Source organism: Lynx canadensis, chromosome D1 (genome assembly GCF_007474595.2).
Source record: "Lynx canadensis isolate LIC74 chromosome D1, mLynCan4.pri.v2, whole genome shotgun sequence".
Classification (NCBI taxonomy): Eukaryota; Metazoa; Chordata; class Mammalia; order Carnivora; family Felidae; genus Lynx; species Lynx canadensis.
In genome coordinates, this window is record NC_044312.2 from 106,761,759 (window position 1) to 106,782,667 (window position 20,909).

At 46.4% G+C, this 20,909-nt stretch overlaps 2 protein-coding genes across 7 annotated transcripts; one reads left to right on the forward strand and one right to left on the reverse strand.

The window, feature by feature from the left end:
- Positions 1-2,111: 2,111 nt before the first annotated feature.
- HNRNPUL2 (heterogeneous nuclear ribonucleoprotein U like 2) lies at positions 2,112-12,042 on the reverse strand. Of its 3 annotated transcripts, XM_030331931.1 has the most exons (14): positions 11,467-12,040; positions 9,325-9,460; positions 8,957-9,033; positions 8,618-8,757; positions 8,223-8,313; positions 8,013-8,125; positions 7,290-7,553; positions 7,005-7,127; positions 6,517-6,645; positions 5,808-5,976; positions 3,917-4,117; positions 2,756-2,829; positions 2,393-2,500; positions 2,112-2,277 (listed from the first exon to the last, which is right to left on the reverse strand). In XM_030331931.1, the coding sequence occupies exons 1-14, from the start codon at positions 12,005-12,007 to the stop codon at positions 2,200-2,202; spliced, it is 2,244 nt and encodes a 747-aa protein (XP_030187791.1). In that variant the 5' UTR covers positions 12,008-12,040; the 3' UTR covers positions 2,112-2,199. The 3 variants fall into 3 exon arrangements, with proteins under 3 accessions (XP_030187791.1, XP_030187792.1, XP_030187793.1); XM_030331932.1 differs by lacking the exons at positions 8,957-9,033; positions 9,325-9,460 and having other exon boundaries at positions 11,467-12,041; XM_030331933.1 differs by lacking the exons at positions 2,112-2,277; positions 2,756-2,829 and having other exon boundaries at positions 2,424-2,500; positions 11,467-12,042.
- Positions 12,043-13,401: 1,359 nt separating this feature from the next.
- On the forward strand, positions 13,402-20,797 carry TTC9C (tetratricopeptide repeat domain 9C). 4 transcript variants are annotated; one of them, XM_030331934.1, is made up of 4 exons: positions 13,409-13,574; positions 13,709-14,003; positions 16,927-17,109; positions 19,506-20,797. In XM_030331934.1, the coding sequence occupies exons 1-4, from the start codon at positions 13,518-13,520 to the stop codon at positions 19,598-19,600; spliced, it is 630 nt and encodes a 209-aa protein (XP_030187794.1). In that variant the 5' UTR covers positions 13,409-13,517; the 3' UTR covers positions 19,601-20,797. The 4 variants fall into 4 exon arrangements, with proteins under 4 accessions (XP_030187796.1, XP_030187794.1, XP_030187795.1 ...); XM_030331936.1 differs by lacking the exon at positions 16,927-17,109 and having other exon boundaries at positions 13,402-13,574; XM_030331935.1 differs by having other exon boundaries at positions 13,412-14,003.
- The last annotated feature ends 112 nt before the right edge of the window (positions 20,798-20,909 follow it).

Genomic DNA, 20,909 nt, shown 5'->3' on the forward strand with positions numbered 1-20,909 from the left:
TTTCTGGTGTCAAAAATTAACAGCAAGTACCTTCCCCTGACTCCCCCAACCCCCCCAATCGGCTTAAGCTCTTTGCCCCCCACCCCGGCCCTGAGGGCCTAGCACCCCCAAACCATGTGACTCTAAAAAGATACTATTCGCTGGAGGACTGAACATTTGAAAAGGGATGGCAACTTCTGCCTCAAAATTCAACTTACTGTTGTGACATAATCTGGCCCTAAGGGAATTTCTTTGGGCTCCAGTTTTTGCCTCCTTGCCTTGACACTACGAGCAAAGCTCTCTCAAACTCCCTTAACAATAAAAAGTGAGCGGGTTACAGAAAGGTTCATGCAATCACTTCACTCACTGCCTCACACAGATCCATGGTGGCACCACAAGGAAGCAGGCGCCAAGAGAAAGGACATTGTTAGGAGCAAGCAAACTTCCTTCGTGCCAGCACCCCTCTTCCAGCCTCAGGGTCAGAGGTACTTGTAGGGCAGAAGGGTGTATCGGGCAGGGGGTGACCAGAGGACCAGATGTGGGCCTGCCTGCCTAGGGAAGGGCTGCATGGAGGTATCAGTGGAGGGAGGGAAAGGTCAAATCTCAGCACAGAATTTTCGGCAGAGAACTGCCCAGGGGAGGAAATGGACACATCGTCTGGTAAGTAACACAACGCTACCCTGGGTCTTCCCTCACTAGCAAGTGCTGCAATACATGGTGTGTGCAGAGTAAGTTCTAGGCTGACAGAATGCTGAGCAGGAAGATGAATGAAAACTGAAGCTGAATGTCGAAAGAGCATTCTCATGTCCCACCCATATTCTCGAGCCCAGCAACCTGAAGCTGTTCATCAAGAACTGGGAGGGGGTTGGTAAAGTTACAAACAAACACTATCCCAATAGAAGTCTCTCGGCGAGAGGCCTCTGTGGGGACATGCAGGGACAGCACCCCCAGACAAATCCTGTTTCAAGATGCTGGGAGGGGGCGCTCCCTCTCATGCACACATTACACGCACTCACATTCTCGCTCTTCCCCAAGTTCAGCAGCCCCACTCCGAGCTGCCTCCCACCCCCCCCACCCCGCCCCCCGCCCCCCTCCCTCCCCTTTCCTATTCACTCTCTACCTGTGTATCAAAAAAACCAGTAGGGCTCATGCCCTCCACACTGTATAAAATAGTTGCTATTCTCAGCACCTGGGCCTGGTAGCCCACACCACAGGATTCACCTATATACATCTCCTGCTGCAGTGAAAAGAATCCTGCTTCGTTTCTGTGTGAGCTGAAACCCTGAGAAACGCTCCTTCTCTCGCACTATAAGAGGACAGATGCTCTAACAGAGATGATTTCAGGGACTTCCCGCCTGTCTCAAGTTTGGAAGACAGAGTAGAGACTGGCAAGTCACAATCTTCAGGCTGAGGGCTTCGATGCCCTTCTCCCCCAGGAGTCTATGGAAACTCATTAACGGGTACATGGAGAGCGCCGGCTATTCTGCCCTGCAATCACGAACGGTCCCCGTGCCTCCTTGGCCTGGGAAGCCTCCAGAACGGAGCCGCCCGACGGGTGGTCTTCCAAGCCTCAGCCAAACAGCACGAGGCACGGGAAAGGGGAGACAGGGACGCTTTGGCCTCCCAGCCCACCAGACCGGATATCCCAAGAGGGAAAGGTCAGTAAAGAAAATACAAACGGTTAGTTGGTGCAAGTGATTGAGAAGAGCCAATCGTTTATTTTCACTGCCCCGGTCACAAGTGCTCCCTCTGTCCCCACTCCTGCCTGCTCCGGGGAGAGCGCCCTCATGGGCGTCCCCGCCCTCTCCGCACCACCTCCTCCGCTCTCCCTTCCTTGGCTGCCAGTCCAGCTGCCTTAGAATGTCAGAAGGGTGACATTTTTAGTTCTTTTCCTGTCCAACCGCAGGATACAGGACAGGCAGCCCTAAGTGCCGCTTTCTGCACAAATGTTTTTTGATTACAAATATCTAACTAGGTTTGAAATGTTTTATAGAATAAGACAATATTCTTTTCAACAAACTTTTAAAAAAAATGTACAGTTTTGTCGTTTCCACCTCCCCCCTCCCCTGCCCCTGCTTGCGCACCCTCCCCCCCACCGCCCCTCCCCGGCAGCTCAGCCCCACCCGAACAGCCCCTGTTTTCCTTGGTTGTGTTTTGGGGGGGTGCCTGGCACCCCTAGAGATTCAGCTTCATGGCTGACAGGAGAGCATGACAGGGGCTTCACCGATACCCTTGGTAACCGTAGTAGTTCCTGTAGTATCGGTCTCTGTCCTGGGGGTGGTAGTAGTAATTCTGCCACTAGAAGAGAGGGGAAACCCCATCACTCAGAGCCACAGCTGGCCAAGCACGGAGAGGCAGGACACTCATTCCTCTAGTCCTGCCACCCCCGCCCCCATCCCCAGAGGATACTCACATCCCGATTGTACTGTCTGTAATAGTCTCTGTATCTGTTGTACTCATAATCCCGCCCGTAGAATCGATCATAGTCTCCCCTGTATCGATCGTAGAAATTACGGTAACCCTGAGAAAGGAGAAGTGAAGACTGGTGGGCTTTGGGCGTCAGGATCCACTGCCATCCCGTTTTGAGTGAGACACACATCAGAGCTTGACATTATCAACAGGCTTAATCTTCCCAGAATAAATTCTTCCAGAGGAACACATGAAACGGGCAAAACCCTAAGCCCTGAGAAAACAGCCCAAACCACTCTGCTCCCCCAAGCCAGTAGGAATGGCCATCACAACCCAGAGGGAGGAGCAGAAGGAGAGCTGCACTCACCCCTCTGTTTCCAGACTGCCCCCAGTACTGCTGCCCGTAGGCCCGGTTGTCGTAGCCTCGGCGCTGCCCGCCCACTGGAAGAGAAATGGAGAGCGCGCTCACACAGCTGGCATGGGGTCCTGGCTCCACGTCTGAGTGGAAATCAAAAAGTCGGAGCCAAAGGCAATTCTGGGGGAATAGGAAGCCTGTTTCTGTCAGGCTCACACGGTGGTAATTAAGGCACCAGCCAGGAGCTTTTTAAAGAATCTGAAGGGGGGGGGGGTGGGCAGAGAAATAGAGACACAAGAAAACCAAGCCACCTTGCTTTGGAACCTGCCCAATTCCTGCAAAACATTTAAGATGGCAAAAGGATACATGGCAGAGTTAGAAACAGGAGTAAAAACTGCCATTCGTAGAATCACGGACTTTCAGTCTTGGAAGGGACCCCAGCTATCCTGTACCCCAGGCCCATTATTTTATGCGAATGAAAAACAAAGTCTAAATAACAAGCTCCTTAGGGCAGAAACCTGGTATTCCCAGTGCCTGGCACACGGCAGACACTCAGAAGCTTTGTTGACTTACACACACACACACACACACACACACACACACACACACACACACACATTTTTAAGGTCAAGTGAATGCACACTGTGGGGTTAACTGACAAACTAGATAGACATGCAGGAGGGAAGTGAATTCTACTACTAGCTTAACTTACTTTGGAACCCCCCCAAATTACTGAATAATGCATTCACTTTCTGGTCTGCACAGCTGGCTTGATCCAACAGACAAAAGCAGCAAGAAAATTCGGGTTGGGAATCTAACCTCACTGCGTAAGTCCTGAGGACATACTGGAAAAGCGAAGCATGAGGTAAAGTGTGGGGCTCGTATTTAAGAATGAAAAAACACCTGCACGGGAAGCTTGCGCAAACGCTTTTCGAGGACACAAACATTTTTGTTGAAAAGTAACTCCCTTTTGCTGAAGGATTATGGAAGAAGTGCAAGAAGGTGGTGGGGGGGGGGGGAAGGACACAGGAAGCATTTGCTCCTATAATATAGAAAGTACTTCCTCATTGTCTGGGACTGGACTTGGTTTCCTTAGCCTTTCCTTGTGGCTCCTGCCGTGCGCAGCACAAAGAACAGACTGAGGCAGGGGGCTGGCAGGTCCCCGGGACTCACCATAGCCTTGGCCTCGGCTTCGGTTCTGCCGGTTGCGCTTGTTTCGGTTGTTTCGGCGGTTTGTCCGCTTCTCGGAGGGGGGCAGCAGCTTCCTTGCCTCCTCCTTGTACTTAGTGACAATGGGCTGAGCTTCCTCCTTCTCCAGCTCCCCGTAGGTCACCTCATCCATATAGTCGCATTTTTCAGGCAGAGAGAAGTTGGCTGCAAGAGGAAGGGAGAAGCTTATGGGAGCTGAAAAGCGCATACACATGCCAGATCTCACCCCGAAAACCCCGCTGTAGGAAGAATGGGATTTTCTATGCACATGAAGGTGCTGGGTTCATACCCACTGGCTTATCAGAAGTTTCCTCTAAACTGTAACAGTCCCAAGCAAAGGGCTACTTGCAAATTAGATTTACCAGTTCTCAAGCGATCCATAATAAATTAACAGTGAATTGGGTGAAAGTTTCTTATCAGGACAGATGAAGGTAGCTAGAGGCTAAAAATAACTGAGGAAATTTTGGTGTTGGTTAGATAACATGCTAAGAGAGACTCCATGAGAAAGTAACCCAAACCAAAAAGCATTTACTCATCTATATGAGGAGAGCACAGGAGACAAGAGTACAAGCGGCCTCATTTACCACTTGTGCATGATGGGCCAGCACATTAGCCAGTCTCTAGACATCAAGTTCTGAGGGTGAGTCTCAGTGGAATTCAGCTCTATGGGGCTCTCTTGACCCTTAGATGAATCCAGTCAGCCCTCAGTTTTATAAAACTGAACTAAATTCCTCCAAGGACCTGAATCAGTTATGGACTGGCATGGTTCATCCTGAGTCAACTTGGAGAATCCAGCTCTTAGATGTGTAACTAGCTCCCATGCCTGGGCATTATCAGAAGTTAAAGAGCCAGTAGCCGAGCAGACAGGTGGGATGACAGAAGCTAAAGGCAGCAAAGGGGGAAAAAAATCACACTCTAGAGGGAACAAGGGAACAGCAGGAAGTGGGATCCATCAAGATGGTTAATTCTGCCTCATGGAGATGCTGCTATAAGGCTTTGTATTATATTAAAAACTTCAGGCACACACCAAAAACCGAAACAAAAAAACAAGCCTAATGTGATATTAGAAATCAAGACATATTGGTAAGATTGTTCACTCCAAACTCCGCCCCCCCCTTAAGATATAAATTCAATGAAGACACAGCTTCATTTAATTCACTATTCCCCTATGCCTAAAAGAGTACTGGACAAACAGTGAACACCCTTGAAACTTTTACTAAATGAGTAATGGAATCAACAAAGCCTCGGCTTTGAGTTTTAATCACCCTGTGGTCAGTCACTACCTCACTTTTTGTGTCTTCTCTGGAATGAATCAAGGAGTTACTGCTGGGGCGCCTGGGTGGCTCAGTTGGTTGAGCGTCCGACTTCGGCTCAGGTCATGATCTCACAGCTCGTGAGTTCGAGCCCCGTGTCAGGCTCTGTACTAATAGCTCAGAGCCTGGAGCCTGCTTCTGCGTCTCCCTCTCTCTCTGCCCCTAACCCACTCGCATTCTGTCTCTGTCTCTGTCAAAAATAAATAAACATTAAAAAATAAAAATAAAAAAAAAAAGGAGTTACTGCTTCTCCAGTTACTCTCCTCATTCATTTACCTACAAGTGCTTCCTTGATTTACTCTTAATTTACCATTAGTTTACTCTTTGGATTACCCTTTTATTTTTCAGGTAAGCCCTATGTCCCACACGGGACTCGAACTCATGACCCTGAGATCAAGAGATGCATGCTCTACCGACTGAGCCAGGTAGGTGCCGCCAGATTTACACTTTAGATGGGGAGAATCGCTCCAAGTGCTAAGAGGCCTTGGAAAGGTGTGCACTGACCAAGGACAGGCTCCCTAACTTGTGTAACATTAGCCCACCTTTCATCTCCAGCATTATAGACTCAGGCACATCATCTCCCTCCACTTCCTTCCTCAACTCCAGCCTCTTCTTCCAATCTTCCTCATTAGGAACAACCACCACCACTTTTCGACAGAAAGTCTTGAACAGCAACAGCTTCCGCCGTTGGCCAGAGTTGTACACGTTACACTAGGGACAGAAAGAACAACAGATGTTTCAGGAATAAAAATTACCACTCATGTTCACTTACTGAGCATCTTTTACAAGCGAAGCAAGAAATTAGGGGTCTTATAGACACAATTTCCTCTAATTCTTCAAACTCTATATGACAGGTATTACTCCGTTTTGCACATCAAAAAAACTGAGACTCAGAGACCAAGACTCGTCAAAGGTCACAAACCTAGTTAAGCGGTGGAGCCAGGAATCCACACAAGCTCCACCTCTGTTCCCATTACCTCTATTATGTGTTTTATAGTCTGGTCCATATACTCTCTGGTAAAAACACAAATAAAAAGGTATCCCCGAATTCCAAAAACATTATGACTCAGTCATATAACACAACCACTCGGTCATACTTAGGGAACCTGTTTCTGATCCTTAATTCTGTCTCCCTCTACATACGCACCCCGCTTGGACTGTAAGCCGTTTTATCAGATTAAATAGATGCCAAATCTTTCATCTTTGGACCGTCTGTAAAATCAGGTTTCTTGCCAGTGTTTTCAACAATACCTGATCAAGAATGAAGTTCCTCTTTGTCCGGGAAGCAATCTGGACCAGCTTACTAAGGCACTGGGAGGCTTGCTGAACTAAAAGGTCTCTGCTTTTGGGGTCCATCTCTGGCTCCTCAAGCCCCTTCATCTGATGAGTTCGAGAGGAAGTGAAGAGAAACACAAGAAGTTAAGCAGCAAGTTAAAACCCAAGAGTCACTGGTAAATGCCACCTCTTTTAATGCGATCAAAGCTATCATAGCTATTCATAGCATATCATTCCTATTCCTCAATGCTGTGAATGCATGCTGTCCACTCCCTAAGAGTCATTTCCATCTTGATCTGGATATGTTCCAGGTTTTATCTGCTTTGAGAAATCTGACAACACAGCAAAAAAAAAAAAAAAAAGCCCTAAACATATATTAAGACCAACTCCACCAGGAAAGGGTTATAGGCATTTACTTGGAACCTCCAGAGAAATACCACAGCTCACCTCTCCCAGCAACTCACCCTCATTTGACTGATCACAGTCTCAGCTCCCAGGACATTGTATCTTTTCTCAGGGTTTTCTTTTGCGTATTTTAGTGCCCACTGGGTCTTTCCAGATCCAGGCAGTCCAACCATCAGAATCACCTACAAGTAAACAGAACCAGGAATGCCATGAAAACTAAGTAAGGGTCAGGTTCATAAAGCCCAATTTAAGAACATCATCACCTGCCCAGTCAGGTGAAGCTTTAAGAAAAGTCTTCAAGCCAACCATTCCAAAGCATAAGTTTTGCACACCGTTTGGCATACCTCACACTGATCTATTGTCTTGGGAGGGACTGCAGTGCGCACACGCTCCTCGACAGGCACAGCATGGATGAACACAAACTCTTCCGGTGGTGGGAAGAAGGGCTCCTCCTTCTGACCAAAGTTTAATTCTACAACACAATTTTTGCAGAGGACATGGGGTAGGAGGGCCCGTTCTGCCAGGGATTCCTTGTTGATCCGGAATGCCACACCTAGGTCTTCTCCATTCTTGGAAAAGGAAAGTTCTACTTCTTCAGCCTCAAAATTCTACAGTGACAACAAACAAGAGCATTCAAGACCTTACAGGAGTTGAGACTGATTAAATCTTGCAATTTAACCTTTAAAAAAAAAAAAAACAACAAAACTCAGACTGCTAAACACAACTAAGCAAACAATACATCAAATGCATAGAAGAGTGGGGTGCCTGGGTGGCTCAGTCGGTTAAGCGTCTGACTTCGGCTCAGGTCATGATCTCGCGGTTTGTGAGTTCGAGCCCCACATCGGGCTCTGTGCTGACAGCTCAGAGCCTGGAGCCTGCTTCAGATTCTGTCTCTCTCCATCTCTCAGCCCCTCCCCTGCTCATGCTCTGTGTTTAACGTTAAGTAAACGTTAAAAGAAAGTTTTTTTTAAATGCATAGAAGACAGCAGCTGTTAGGAAGCAAGTTGAATTCCCAGTGCCCTCTACTCACTTCTCGCTAAGAATCCACAACTTTTAGGAGCACTTACAGCAAAGCAGCCAATGACATCATTCTCCCCAAAACTCTGGCCAAATTCCTCAAACTGCCCATTCTCTGCCTTGAGTCCTCGTCCATCGAAACCATAAGAGAATTCATCCTCACCTAGAACAGACAGCAAATTAGTTACCTATACCCAAATTTCCCACGGAATAAACGACACGGCAGCAAACACTAACGATTCAGTTAAAAAGAACGTTACCAAGCTGTGGACGGGAAAAATCAACAGACCATCCAACTCGAAGCAGAGAAACCTCTGTGCAGCCTTCTTTCATTGGGAGATTCTGGGTTACCTGGCCAAGTCAGAAAAGGAACTCTCAGATACTCTGACCAACTCAGGAGCAAAGTCTGAGCTGGAAAGACAAGACTTTTGTATCAACTGAAAACAACTGTCACAACTCAACATCAGAATACCAGCTATCAGTGAACTTAAAACCAAAGCCATGGGGGTCAATTTGTCGGTTACCGAAGCTAAGGTTATCATTCAGGTGTGGTACCTTTTCTGCATTAATAAAATACTGGGGGGCAGGAACCAGTACGTAGCAGTCTAATAAATAATTTAATAAACAAATGGTCTTAATGAGCTGTATACACTACCTTGGCCTCAAAGCAGACTTTCCCCTTTGTCACACCATAAGTACTCCTTGCCCCAGACCAAAGGGTGGGGAACTTCTCTGAGAAAAGCGGCTGCCCTCCATAGCGGTCTTTGCTCACTTGAAAATGGAGATCCGAGGTATCTGTTAGAAAGAAACAATCTGTTTATTCCAAAGCCCAACACTTGAAAATCATCAACAGAACGCAAATCTACCCAGGTGTCAAGAACGGATACAAAGTCTCCTATTGCTAAATCTCTTAAAAATTGCAGGCCATGAAGTTTTAATCTCCAAAATCACTTTGGGTTGGTTGAAAACCCCAACCTGTCTGCCTTATACATACACGTGTCCAGGTTCACAAGAGTTTGATCCTCCTCCTCATCTTTTGCCTCTTCTTCAGGGGGTGGTGGAGACTTTGAGCTATAGGTATGAGAGAAAAGCAAATACGGTGTATCCAAAGCCCTCTTCTTTGAGGGGTGTCTGTATCAAGTCTTAAACTATCAGTGAATATAAAATTCCAGCAGACAGCTTCTATCAGCAAATGAGAAAAGAGCAACAGGAGCTTTCAGAGTGGATTCAATCTGAAACTTACGCCTAGAAAAACCTATTGCATTTTTAAGCCACCCCTCTTTCCATACTCTCCAATCAACATCAGGTAGATAACAAATCAGAGCAGACACCCCTTTCAATGAAGGGGACCATTTCCCTCACCGGCTGTGGTAAGCCTCCTCTCGGAATTCATAGTAAGCTCGGCCATGTTCATCCTTCTCATCCCGCTGTCTCTTTACCCCCCGCCGCTCACCATCTGAGCCTGCTGGTTTTGACTTTTCACTATCTTGGTCATCTCCTACAAAAAGGAGGGAAAGAAAATCAGTTTTCATCTTGGAGCGTAGAATAAGCTCAGAACCAATAGAAACTAAAGGGGCTGAGTAGCTGTCTAATCAGAATAACCAGGTTCTTCCCACTGCATCCACAGAACGTTTTATTTCCAAAGATCATCTTCCTGTCACTGGCTGATTATTTCATAAGAAAGAAAAGAAAAGAAAAGAAAAAAGAAAAGAAAAGAAAAGAAAAGAAAAGAAAAGAAAAGAAAAGAAAAGAAAAGAAAAGGAAAGGATGGACATTATGGGCTAATTACAGTCAAGCAGTAGATAAAAATTGGACAATTTTTGCATTCTAAATTTATCTGCTTAAATCAGGTCAAACTTGCAGATTTTCCCACCAATATGACGTTTAAAAAAATCCTCTAAGTCTTTAAAGAATTTCATAGATTAATTTAATTTTGACTCTTGATTGTCAGGTTTGGATGTAAACTAGGCACTTAATACACATTTTCCAACATTTTCCCACAGCTTCATGATACAGAAGCCTGAGCGTATGTGTCTTTTTTAAAGAGTTTGCCTTTCCAGCTGTACAATGCACAGCCATCCACAGCTTTTACTTGTACAGCAAACAGACTCAGGTGCATATTCACAGCTGTATTTCTATCATGGAATTTTTTTTTTTTTTAACTGAAGGTTGCCAAGAGCAAACCATTAAGTCACAAGAGACCCATAAATAATACTGCATCTTTACTGCACATAATTTGGGGTAGAAAGGTGTTGTCGTATATTTAGCAACATTCTCTGCAAGAGGGAAAAAAACTGGAATTTTTCTTCAAGCTTTTGTAGTTTGCAACATTAAGATTTTTAACAATAATTTCCTTAAAGCGGTCCTTTATCCCTCAACCTTTTTTATCTTCTATTTGGGATACACACGAAGTCAAAGGTTATGTAATGGGATTTTTGTTCCAGGACACAGAACAAACAATCTGCAACTTGCATGTGACTGTCTTAGAAAGGGTTCCAATTATACCATGATTACTAATAGCAGCCTAAAAAAATGTATTGTAAGAATTAAGGCACCCCACTACACAGCAAGACTTGGAAGCACCTCTAGTTTTCCTGCCTACTCTGACAGATAATTACGGATTTGGTCTAACCATCCAATCACTTCAAAAGAAGAGAGAAGTCACTAACTCCCTGGACAACTCTACACACTCTCTTCCACGAGGTTATTCCGTGAACCCACCAACACCTCAATGGTTCCAATTCAGGAAGTCAGGGACCTAGAATTTAAAAATGCTTTAAGTGCACAGCCAATCCACAAATTTGTCCATCGGCAGACTCAGTGGAAAAATTCAAACTTAATCATAAGACTTCAAGCAAGGTAAAACATCTAGCCAACTGGTGTTAACTAACTTACTCTAAACGCACTAGATTAAGACTTTCCCTTCACTAGTTAACTATTAAACTCCACACCCTCAAACCACAGGCTGCTAAAGCAGGAGCAAGGTTAGATTTTCAGACTCACTGTGTGGCTCAAGCGCCAGTAATGTGATGGAGCGGACTTTGGCGAACTTAGCCTATTGCTTAATATTTTTAAGGCGGAAATACCAATAGGTAACCCAAAGGCCAAAGCCTCCAACAGCCCTGTCTGGCTGTCCCTGCAATAGCCAATTTCTCATCGCATTCCCGCTTTAGGAAAAGATAACCAATACGGCGGGAGACTGCTCCACAGGTAGCTCACAAGCAGTTCGCATGCAAAATCGCTCACTTCCATCCACCACCACCAAGGAACCAAGTTAGGCAGGAAGCTCCCTCTTGCAGAGAGGGGGGCCGCCAGAGGCAGTCAAACCCTCCAGAAAGGTGGGTAGAGAATGAAAGCCACCTCCCCTGGGGAGAGAGTCCCACCAAAAGGCGATGGGAATCTTGCGCTTTCGGGCAAACGAGAACAAGGAAACGGACCCCGCGGTGCATGGCTGACTGCTGGGTCGGGGCAGTTTGGAGCCGGGCTCCGCTACCAGCTCCTCACCCTGTTCCTCTGCGGCCTTGTCACCCGGAGCTTCGGATCCTGGTGTCTCGTCCCCGCTCCGCTCCTCCGGCTCGTCTTCCTCCCCCTTGCCGGTGCCCTGCTCTTCGCCACCATTTACCCCACCTGACCCGGCCGTGGCCTCCTCTGCCGGCTTCTCGGAAGCATCGGGCTCGGCCGCGGCCTCCATGGCTGCCGCCTCCGGGGGCTCCGGCGGCGGCTGCGCGGCCTGGCCCGAGGCCTGGGCAGGAGGTGGCTCTTCGTCCTCGTCCTCAAGCAGCGCCTCCTCGTCCTCCTCCTCCTCTTCTTCGTCCTCCTCCTCGTCCCCGCCCGGGCCACCGCCCGACGCGGCCACAGGCCGAGGCTCCGCCTTGCAGGCCCCGCCGGGCCCGGCCCCGCCACCGCCGGCCTCGTCCTCGAGCATCTCGGCGTCCAGCGCCTCCTGCAGCCGCTGCGCCAGATCCACCTTGAGGCCGCGCGAGTCCAGGCCCCGCCGCTGCAGCTCAGACCGCAGCTCGGTCACTTTCAGCCGCTTCACCTCCATCGCCACCGCCGCCTCCTCCGCCTCCCGCCGCCTCCTCCCCTGCGAACCGTCGACCGAGCCCGACCGCGCAGGCGCCGCCGCCGCCGCCCGCCTCCGCCTCACGCGCCAGCACTGAGCCCGCGCGAGCGAGCGCACGCACGTACGCACGCAGGCACGAAGGCCGCGCGCAGCCTCCGCTACGTAGTGTTTGTTTCTCCCTCTCCTCCCCTCCCCCTTTCGGCTCACTGAGCCCAAAACAACGCAGCAGGGAACAGCTTTCCTTCCTGCCCCCTCGGTTCCCCTGCCGCGGGCGGGCGCGCGCCGAGGACGACCGATTTCCCTCCCCTTACCTCCCGCCCCCTCTCACCCCTGGGCCAATCGCCGCCAGTGATTCCACCGCGCAGCCGCACCGGAGCCGGAGACGGGAAGGACTGGCTACGGCTCAAGTGCCTCGTAGCACGGCGGCGTGTGCGCGCCCGCCTTCCGTACTTCCAGCCATGGGCTCTGCGCAGACGCCCGGAGCTCCCTTCCTACACGCCCCTCCCACCCCGTCACCACCCTTACTCCCGTCTGGCTTCCGATCGAGATGTCGTCTAAAGTCTTGCTTGCTAGTCTTTCTTCCCTACTGCCTATACGTCCCCCAGCTTCTTGAGAGTTAAAAAAAAAAAAAAAAAAAGCCCAGGAGGGATGCTGTAGCGACTTGAAAACCGCCTAGCAATTGTCTGTTTAGTAAACAAAGGGCTTCCTCAAACTAAGGAATACAGTGACACCCTCCCCCCCACCCCGGGCCTCTTCTCTGAATCCTTTAACTTCTCTACCCAGCAACAGACGCCCGGACCTCGCCTTTTAGCTTTCTTATTGGCCAACTTGAATCGTCATCTGCAATTCTGATTGGTCATCCGTCATCGGCCGGATTCTTCCAATTGGCGAAACTGACGGGAGATTTCCCCGCCGCCCCCCCTCCCCCGCCCCGGGTTGATCTGCAGGGGGCTGTAGAGGCGGGGTCGCTTCTGCGGGATTATTTTTCCGGGGCCGCTTTTGATTGGACGGTGTGGCGCATTGCGCGCGACCCTTCAGATACCAAACTGCCGAGACGTTGGTCCCGGTCGTCTAAGTGCTTCCGCCCGTAAACCGAAGCCGAGGGGGAGACTTCCGTGCTTGGGTATTTGCAGAGGGCGAGGGGTTGGCCGCGGAGCTTGGTGGGCTTGTAACTGAGCTGCTCTGCGGCCGCGCCAGCTTAAGGCTGTGAGTTGGTTGCACAAACCACATTCAGCTCGGTCCCCAGCTTCTGATACCGACATAAACAAATGCTTATTTAATACGCGCAAAAAAAAGACCAGGAGTGGTGGCAAGCCCCGTAGACCTCTTTTAGCAGTCGTCCCCGCTTATTCCCTTCCACTTCCGGGTCAAGAAGGTGTGTCCAAGAGAAAGGAGGAAGCAAATTCCGCCGGCATTCCCACGCCTGCCACAGTTCACTTAGTCCGGCCCTTCCTTTTTCGGGAGGGTTTCTTCACCCCGGAGTCTCCTCTTTATGAAATCACTTAATCTCTGGCTTTGCTGTTCCCACATCCTCTCCCTGATTAGTCCTGTACGTTTAAAGATTGAAAATTACTACAGAGAAGAGACTAGTAAAACTCATTCCCGGGGGGCGTCTTGGAGAAGACTAATTTCCTGCCTTCTTAAATCGGCTATCTAAATCAGTTGTTTTGCTCCCATCTCCAGAGCTTCAATTGCTCTTTCGCGTCCCAATTCCACAAGAGCTCTGGGCGACAAAGAGTTATGGAGAGGCGCCTGCAGGAGGCTCAACTGTACAAGGAGAAAGGGAACCAACGTTACCGAGAAGGGAAGTACCGAGATGCTGTAAGTAGGTACCATCGAGCTCTGCTTCAGCTGCGGGGTCTGGATCCAAGTCTGCCCTCCCCGATACCTAATCTAGGACCTCAGGGCCCGGCCCTCACACCTGAACAAGAGAACATACTGCACACCACCCAGACAGACTGCTACAACAATCTAGCTGGTAAGAACAGGGCTGAAGGGTGGGTAGAGTATCAGGGCAGGCACATGAAAATCTGTGAACATTAGGGAAAAGCACGGGTGTGCTTTTCTGCTGTCATGTACTTATTCTGCCATGAATCGAAATACATTTCCAATCTATGGGCCTCTAAATGAGTTTCTATAGAGCCATGCTTCTCAAACTTAACCTGGAGAGTTGGTTAACTCAGCCCCACCCCTAGAGATTCCGATTCAAGGGAGCTGAGTGGGAGAGGCACTACCGATTTGCATTTCTAACAAATTTCCAGGTGATGCTGATAGGTTTAGGGAATTTTGCACGCTCTAGAAAAAACACTGAACTTATGTTTAGGGCATTGTTTCTTTAATATTTATAATAGAGGAAAGAAGGCATTTGCTCCAGCGGGTGGTGTGAGACATTATTAGATGTTTGGACAGCTTTTCTTCGTTTTTCTCCTTCCTTTAAATCAGTTCTTGGATAACTAGGATCTCCCATCTCCATATGAACTTGGGTGAAGAGATGGATGCCAGAATCTGTATCACTAGGATTGATCTACTAAAAGAAAGGAGACTTCGTATAGGTCTGTTCTATGGCAGGCAAAATAATCATGGAGCTAATTAAATTATTTTGGAGTATATTAAAGCATTCTAATGACCCCAGCTGAGGCTATGGAAATTATTAGGGTTAGTTTTTATACTTCGTAATGGTTGTTTAAAAGTGATTTTTTTTTTTTTTTTTTTTTTTTTTACTACAGTAGTTTTCCGCTATGGTTTGGTGAAAATCTAGCTTTTTTACAGTGTGAGTCCAGTGCTACTCTCAGATTCAGGTAACAATAGTAATTATGGTAGCTAATGTTTCAATTCATTAAGTTCAATTACTTATTGGGTACTAAAGATAGAGGAGTATAATAAGGTACAGAGTGCTGCACTCTTGGAACATATATTCAAGTAAGGAAGATGGACAATTAACAAAGGTAACATACATATTATATTGGAAGATGGCAAGTGCTGTGGAAAGGAATAAAGCAGATGGGCACAGTGAGTGCCACAGGCATGGGAATGTTCCCTTTTAAAGAGAGTGATCAGCCAGTGTCTTCACTCTCCAGGTGGACCTGAAGTCAAAGCCTATGGCTTAGCCATCCACAGAGCGTCCACTTGGGAGTGCTTGGGAGATGCTCCATAAAGAACTTACTGGATTAGCCATTTTCACTTATTGAGTGCCTGTAACACGTGGGGCAGTTTATGTACAATATCTCTCATCTTCAAATTCTACAAGATACTTGTGATTATCCCCATTTTACTGATAAGGTAATGCGATCGGCTCGCTGCCGAAAATCCTCCAATGGCATTTCATTAGACTTAGGGAAAAAACCCAAACTCTGACCCTCACCTTCAGGGCCTGACATGGTCTGGCTCCTCCAATACACGGAATTTGCAAAACACATTTCTACCTTCCAGCTTTGTAGAATTTCTTTTTTCTCAGCTAGAATGCCCCGTCCCTTGAATGACCCTTGTCATTCAGATCTTGGGTCAAAAGTCACTTTCTTCGAGAGGCTTCTGTAATCAAGCGTGACTCTGGCTTCATTCACTTCATCCCAATACAGTTCTGTTTTTTTGTTTTTTGGGTTTTTTTTTTTTTTTTCAAAGCAATTTAGAAAATCCATTTGTTTATTGTGTACTCCTTCTACTTGGGGACTAGGATGCGAGTCTTGTCTTGTTCCTCTTACCCACTGCTCCTAGCTCTCCCTAGCCTGTGGTCGGTGCTGCAGAACCAGTTGTCAGATAATGAATGAAGCTACAGTAATGGGTTAGTTGAGTATAAACCATATGACCACTTGGTGGGGATGTTGTAGAAGGGATGCAGACATAAGCCCAGGCCCTTTAATGTCCTCGGAAGCCCTGATTCTCCTTTCTTCTCAGCACCATGATTAAATAATACTATGTTTAATTCCTACACTCATGAAACAGGGAGCACGTTTCCCTTCTTAATTATAGAAAGGCTGAGCATTGTCTCCTAAACAGATTTGGATTTCAAAGTCCCATTATGTAATCCAAGGGAATAGTGAAGTAATATATCATCATTTTTAATGATGGGGACGCCTAGGTGGCTCAGTTGGTTGGGCGTCTGACTTCGGCTCAGGTCATGATCTTGCAGTCTGTAGGTTCGCGCCCTGCGTTAGGCTCTGTGCTGACAGCTCAGAGCCTGGAGCCTGCTTCGGATTCTGTGTCTCCCTCTCTCTCTGCCCCTCCCCTGTTCATGCTCTGTCTCTCTCTGTCTCAAAAATAAATAAAAACATTAAAAAAATTTTTTTTTTTAAATGACGATTTGGGAATTAGAGAGTCCTTGGTTCAAATTTCTTATTCCACCCAGAAGCTGTAGGATCTTCGACAAGTTCCTTTATGTCTCTGAGCCTTGATTTCTTTGTCCACTAAATGGAGATAGTAACACTTAACCAATTTCGTAGAGTGGATGAGAAGATTAAATGAGATAAAGCACAAAGCACCGTGCTGCTATTTCCTCACACAATTGATGGCAGCCATTGTTTGTAAAGCTGCAGTGTGATAATTGTGGTTAGATGGAGGGCTCAAGATGGAGAGCCTTGGGTAGAAGAGAAACAGAGAAGAAGAATTTTAAATAAATTTTAAAATATGTTCCTGTCAGTTTTATAGCTGGGCCTAACCCACCAGTAGGCACATAATAAGCGTTCAGTAGATATTAAAGTTGATTAGAAGGCATGTAAAGCTTTTGTTCACTGTTGCATCCCCAGTGCCTAGAAGAAAGTCTGGCACATGGTAGACCTTTGGATGTATTAGTTGGGTGAGTGAATGTTGTTGGTATTGTCCTCTGTTTGATGCAGCCTTGAGTTGGCCACTAGAACTTCATGTAATAAGTCCCTCTTTGCTCTTCTTCTTTTCATTTGGCCTGTTAGCCTGTCTCCTTCAGATGGAGCCAGTAAACTACGAACGAGTGAAAGAATACAGTCAGAAAGTCCTGGAACGACAGCCTGATAATGCCAAGGCCTTGTATCGGGCTGGAGTGGCCTTTTTTCATCTGCAGGACTATGACCAGGCTCAGCACTACCTCCTGGCTGCTGTCAATAGGCAGCCAAAAGGTGAGAGAGAAGGGGACCGAAGTGGTAAGGACAAAGGAAATTGTCTTGCTGAGGTGGTATCGGTGGAAGGGGGGATTTATTTTCCTTTTTTCAATTTACTGAATTTTTAAAAAGTTTATTTATTTTGCGAGAGAGCGAGCGAGCACATGCATGCACATGAACAGGGTACAGGGCAGAGAGAGGGGGAAGGAGAAGGAGAATCCCAAGCGGGCTCCATGCTGTTAGCGCAGAGCTCGATGCGGGGCTCGATCTCATGAACTGTGAGACGATGACCTGAGCCAAAATCAAGAGCCGGGTGCTTAACTGACTGAGCCACCCAGGCGCCCCTTGAAATTTTTTCGACTAGGTAATAATATATTCATATAGTTCAAAATTCAAAAAGTCTGAAGAGGTGTTTGAGAAACTGGCCTTCTTCTATTCCTGTATTCTTGCCTCCACAAGAAAGCAATATTATACACCCTCCAGAAGTATTATGCTTCAACAGGCATACACACCATCTCCCTTCCTTCCCCGGGTGAAAGAGATTGTAAAGCATTGTTTTTCAAGTTTCTGTTCCGAGATTGTAACTGAAATAGGATCTGTATTCCAATCAATATACCTGCTGATCCTCCTTTCTGCCAGTTCCCTAGCTGGGTCTGGCCTTTGCTTTAGCTATCATTTTATTCTTTTAGCTCCGCTAAGCGCAGGTATGACCCAGAAAAGGGGCAGGCCTACCTAGAGAGAATTTGAGACTTGGTACTTGTTTCCAAGGCAGAGATACCGCGAAGCGGATAACAGACTCACTCCTGTGTTGGTGGTTCAGCACTGAAAATTATCTCCCATTTTGCATTCTGGCTCAGAGTGGCTACTAGATGCTAGAGGTAGAGGGTCCCCCAGGGTAACGACGCAACAAAAATTCTCTAAATGATTGGGGGAGGGGGAGACACCTGGCTAGCTCAGTCGGTGGAGCAGGTGACTCTTGATCATCTCAGGGATGTGGGTTTCGAGCCCCCATGGTGGGTGTAGAGATTACTTAAAAATAAAACCTTTAAAATCTTTAAAATCAAAATGAAACAAATGAATGGGAAAGCCACTGTGAATTAATAAAGACATAAAACATGAGGCATTTGTTCGTGTCTCTTACCTTCAAGTACATAGATGAACTGCACCCATGTAGAGTATTTTAGAGGCTCTGCTGTAACAATAACTGTTCTTCAAGCTCTTTTTCATTATCAGATTAAGAACCAGCCAGCCCTGCTGTACAGAGATTTTTCTCCCTGGACAGAGATTTTTTTTTTTTTTAATTCAAAGTGGTATTAATGAATGAGATTGACTGTTGCAAAGAATAGTTGTGATCTATTCAGATCTTAGAAAGATTTTTAAAATCAGAAGTATGTGTGGGGTTGGGGAGATGGCAGCAGGGTAGGACGACCCTAGGCTCGCCTCGTCCCACGAATGCAGCTAGAGAACTATCAAATCATCCTTAATACCCCAGAAATCAACCTGAGGCCTGGCAGAACAAACCCCGCAACTAAAGATAGAGAAGAGGTCACATCGAAGAAGGGCCAAAATAGCATTTAAAGTCATATACCCATGCTTATGTGTATTTCTTCACAGGAAGATTCCTGGACTTTGGAGAGTAAAAAATACTCTGCATGTTTTATAGATAGGAACAAACTTATTTTCCCAGAGAATATATTTATTCTGATACTTACAGAATCAGTAATAAGTAAGCTCAAATGATTCCAGATTCAGAAATCTGGTTCTCCTCAAACCCACTTTCTATAGGAAGTCCTTTGAAAGATTGGAGTCTCGGGGCGCCTGGGTGGCGCAGTCGGTTAAGCGTCCGACTTCAGCCAGGTCACGATCTCGCGGTCCGTGGGTTCGAGCCCCGCGTCGGGCTCTGGGCTGATGGCTCAGAGCCTGGAGCCTGTTTCCAATTCTGTGTCTCCCTCTCTCTCTGCCCCTCCCCCGTTCATGCTCTGTCTCTCTCTGTCCCAAAAATAAATAAAAAACGTTGAAAAAAAAATTAAAAAAAAAAAAAAAAAAGAAAGATTGGAGTCTTGATTCAAAATAATAGTGCTGGTTTTTATCGTTTATTTGGAATGTCCTTTGCGGTTATCTCTGATCTATTTTTGTAAAATAACCTCATCCCTAAAGTGGGGGGTAAAAATGCTAACTTGCTTAAACCAGTGACAATAACTTGGTATTTTCCCGAAGTATTCATAATCAATATGTTTGTTTTGAACGTTTTAAAGGGACTTGTTTATTATTTTTATCCACGCCTAAAAAATATCTGACTCTATAAAAGTCAGAAGTTGTGGCGGGGAAAGAAGTGTGTGAACAATCCTTTCCTACCACAAGGTGTGATCATGTTCTAACTGTGTCTCTAATTGCCTCCTTTGCCCTATTCTAAGACGCCAATGTCCGGCGGTACCTCCAGCTAACTCAGTCGGAACTCAGTAGCTACCATCAGAAGGAGAAGCAGCTGTACCTGGGCATGTTTGGTTAACAAAGAAGAAAGACGCTCCTCTACTTGAACTTAGGTGAACCATTAAAGACCCATCGAGGGGAAACCTGAGCCTCAGCAAGAGAAATTAACCCCATACCTCTGACCCACGTGGATTTCTGTTTTCTTTCTAGCTCTGCACAAACTCTCTGGCACTTAAGCAGGCTGTGTCTTTTTTTTGCCTGTCCATCTACGTATTTGTATAGCTTTCCATACGTGATATTCTTGGAGATGTTTGCTTTGAGAAATACAATCAGCTATATGTGAAATAATCCTGTCTATGGCATAGATTTTAACGATAGATGTTGTTAGATGTGTCCATATACAGAGGAAAAAGCTCATAAGGATGAAATCATGATCACAAAGTTTTTTCTTTGGTCCCTCAGCTTCCCAAAGCCAAAGTTACATAGGCCACAACCCGGGAAATATATTTTTTTGTGAAAATAGACAATTACAAGTTGGACCCACATGACTTAAACGACTTGAAATTAACCATTTTGATTAAATCAAATTCCTTATGTACATTCAGACCTCCCCCCCACAAAAGTATCTGGTTCCTATTTTTTCTGGTGATAATTTCTAGTCCCTGGTATTGTTCATACTCAGATCATTCATACAATATGCTTATTTATTTTTTTCATTAAACTCTTCTATCTTAAAACCTTGAGTCAAGCATTTAAGTATTTAATAATTCTTTAGCCTCGTGCCAAAAAACCCCCCAAAACCTAAGTAAACATTTTCTTTTTTAACAGGTACATATCTATAGTATGCTCATTTCTCCAAAAAAAAGGGTGGGGCGGAGTGGACAGGTTGCTGTGTCTTCTTGAAACAATACCATGAAAGAGCAGGATAAAAACATCAGTCTGTTCTTTCTTTCCCCGTCACCTTGTATTATGCAAAAGCTCAGTTCCTTACAGAGGAGGGAAATGAGGAAGAGTTCTCCTTCCCTAGTGCTTAAGCTCCCCATGGAACTTTCTGGAAGTTTTGTCAGTGCAGGCTGTGGACCTGGTACAGTCATGTCTCCGTAGGAGGTTCCATCAACCAGGAGATCCTTTGCCATTTTGTGCGCTTGTTGTGAATAATGTTCACAATGTATACTGCCTCTACCTTTATGAGTAGAGGTAGTAAGCATGTGTCACTAGCCATTACATAAGGACAGATTTCAGAAAGAACAATAAAAACAATCCCAAGTCCTCTGTATTGCCAAGTGTGCATGAGTTTTCCATTTATCAGTAATGCCCCCTCCCAATGAGCCAGGCTCCGCTGTGTCTCCCATACCCCTTAAATAATACAATAAAAAGCTTTTCTACCA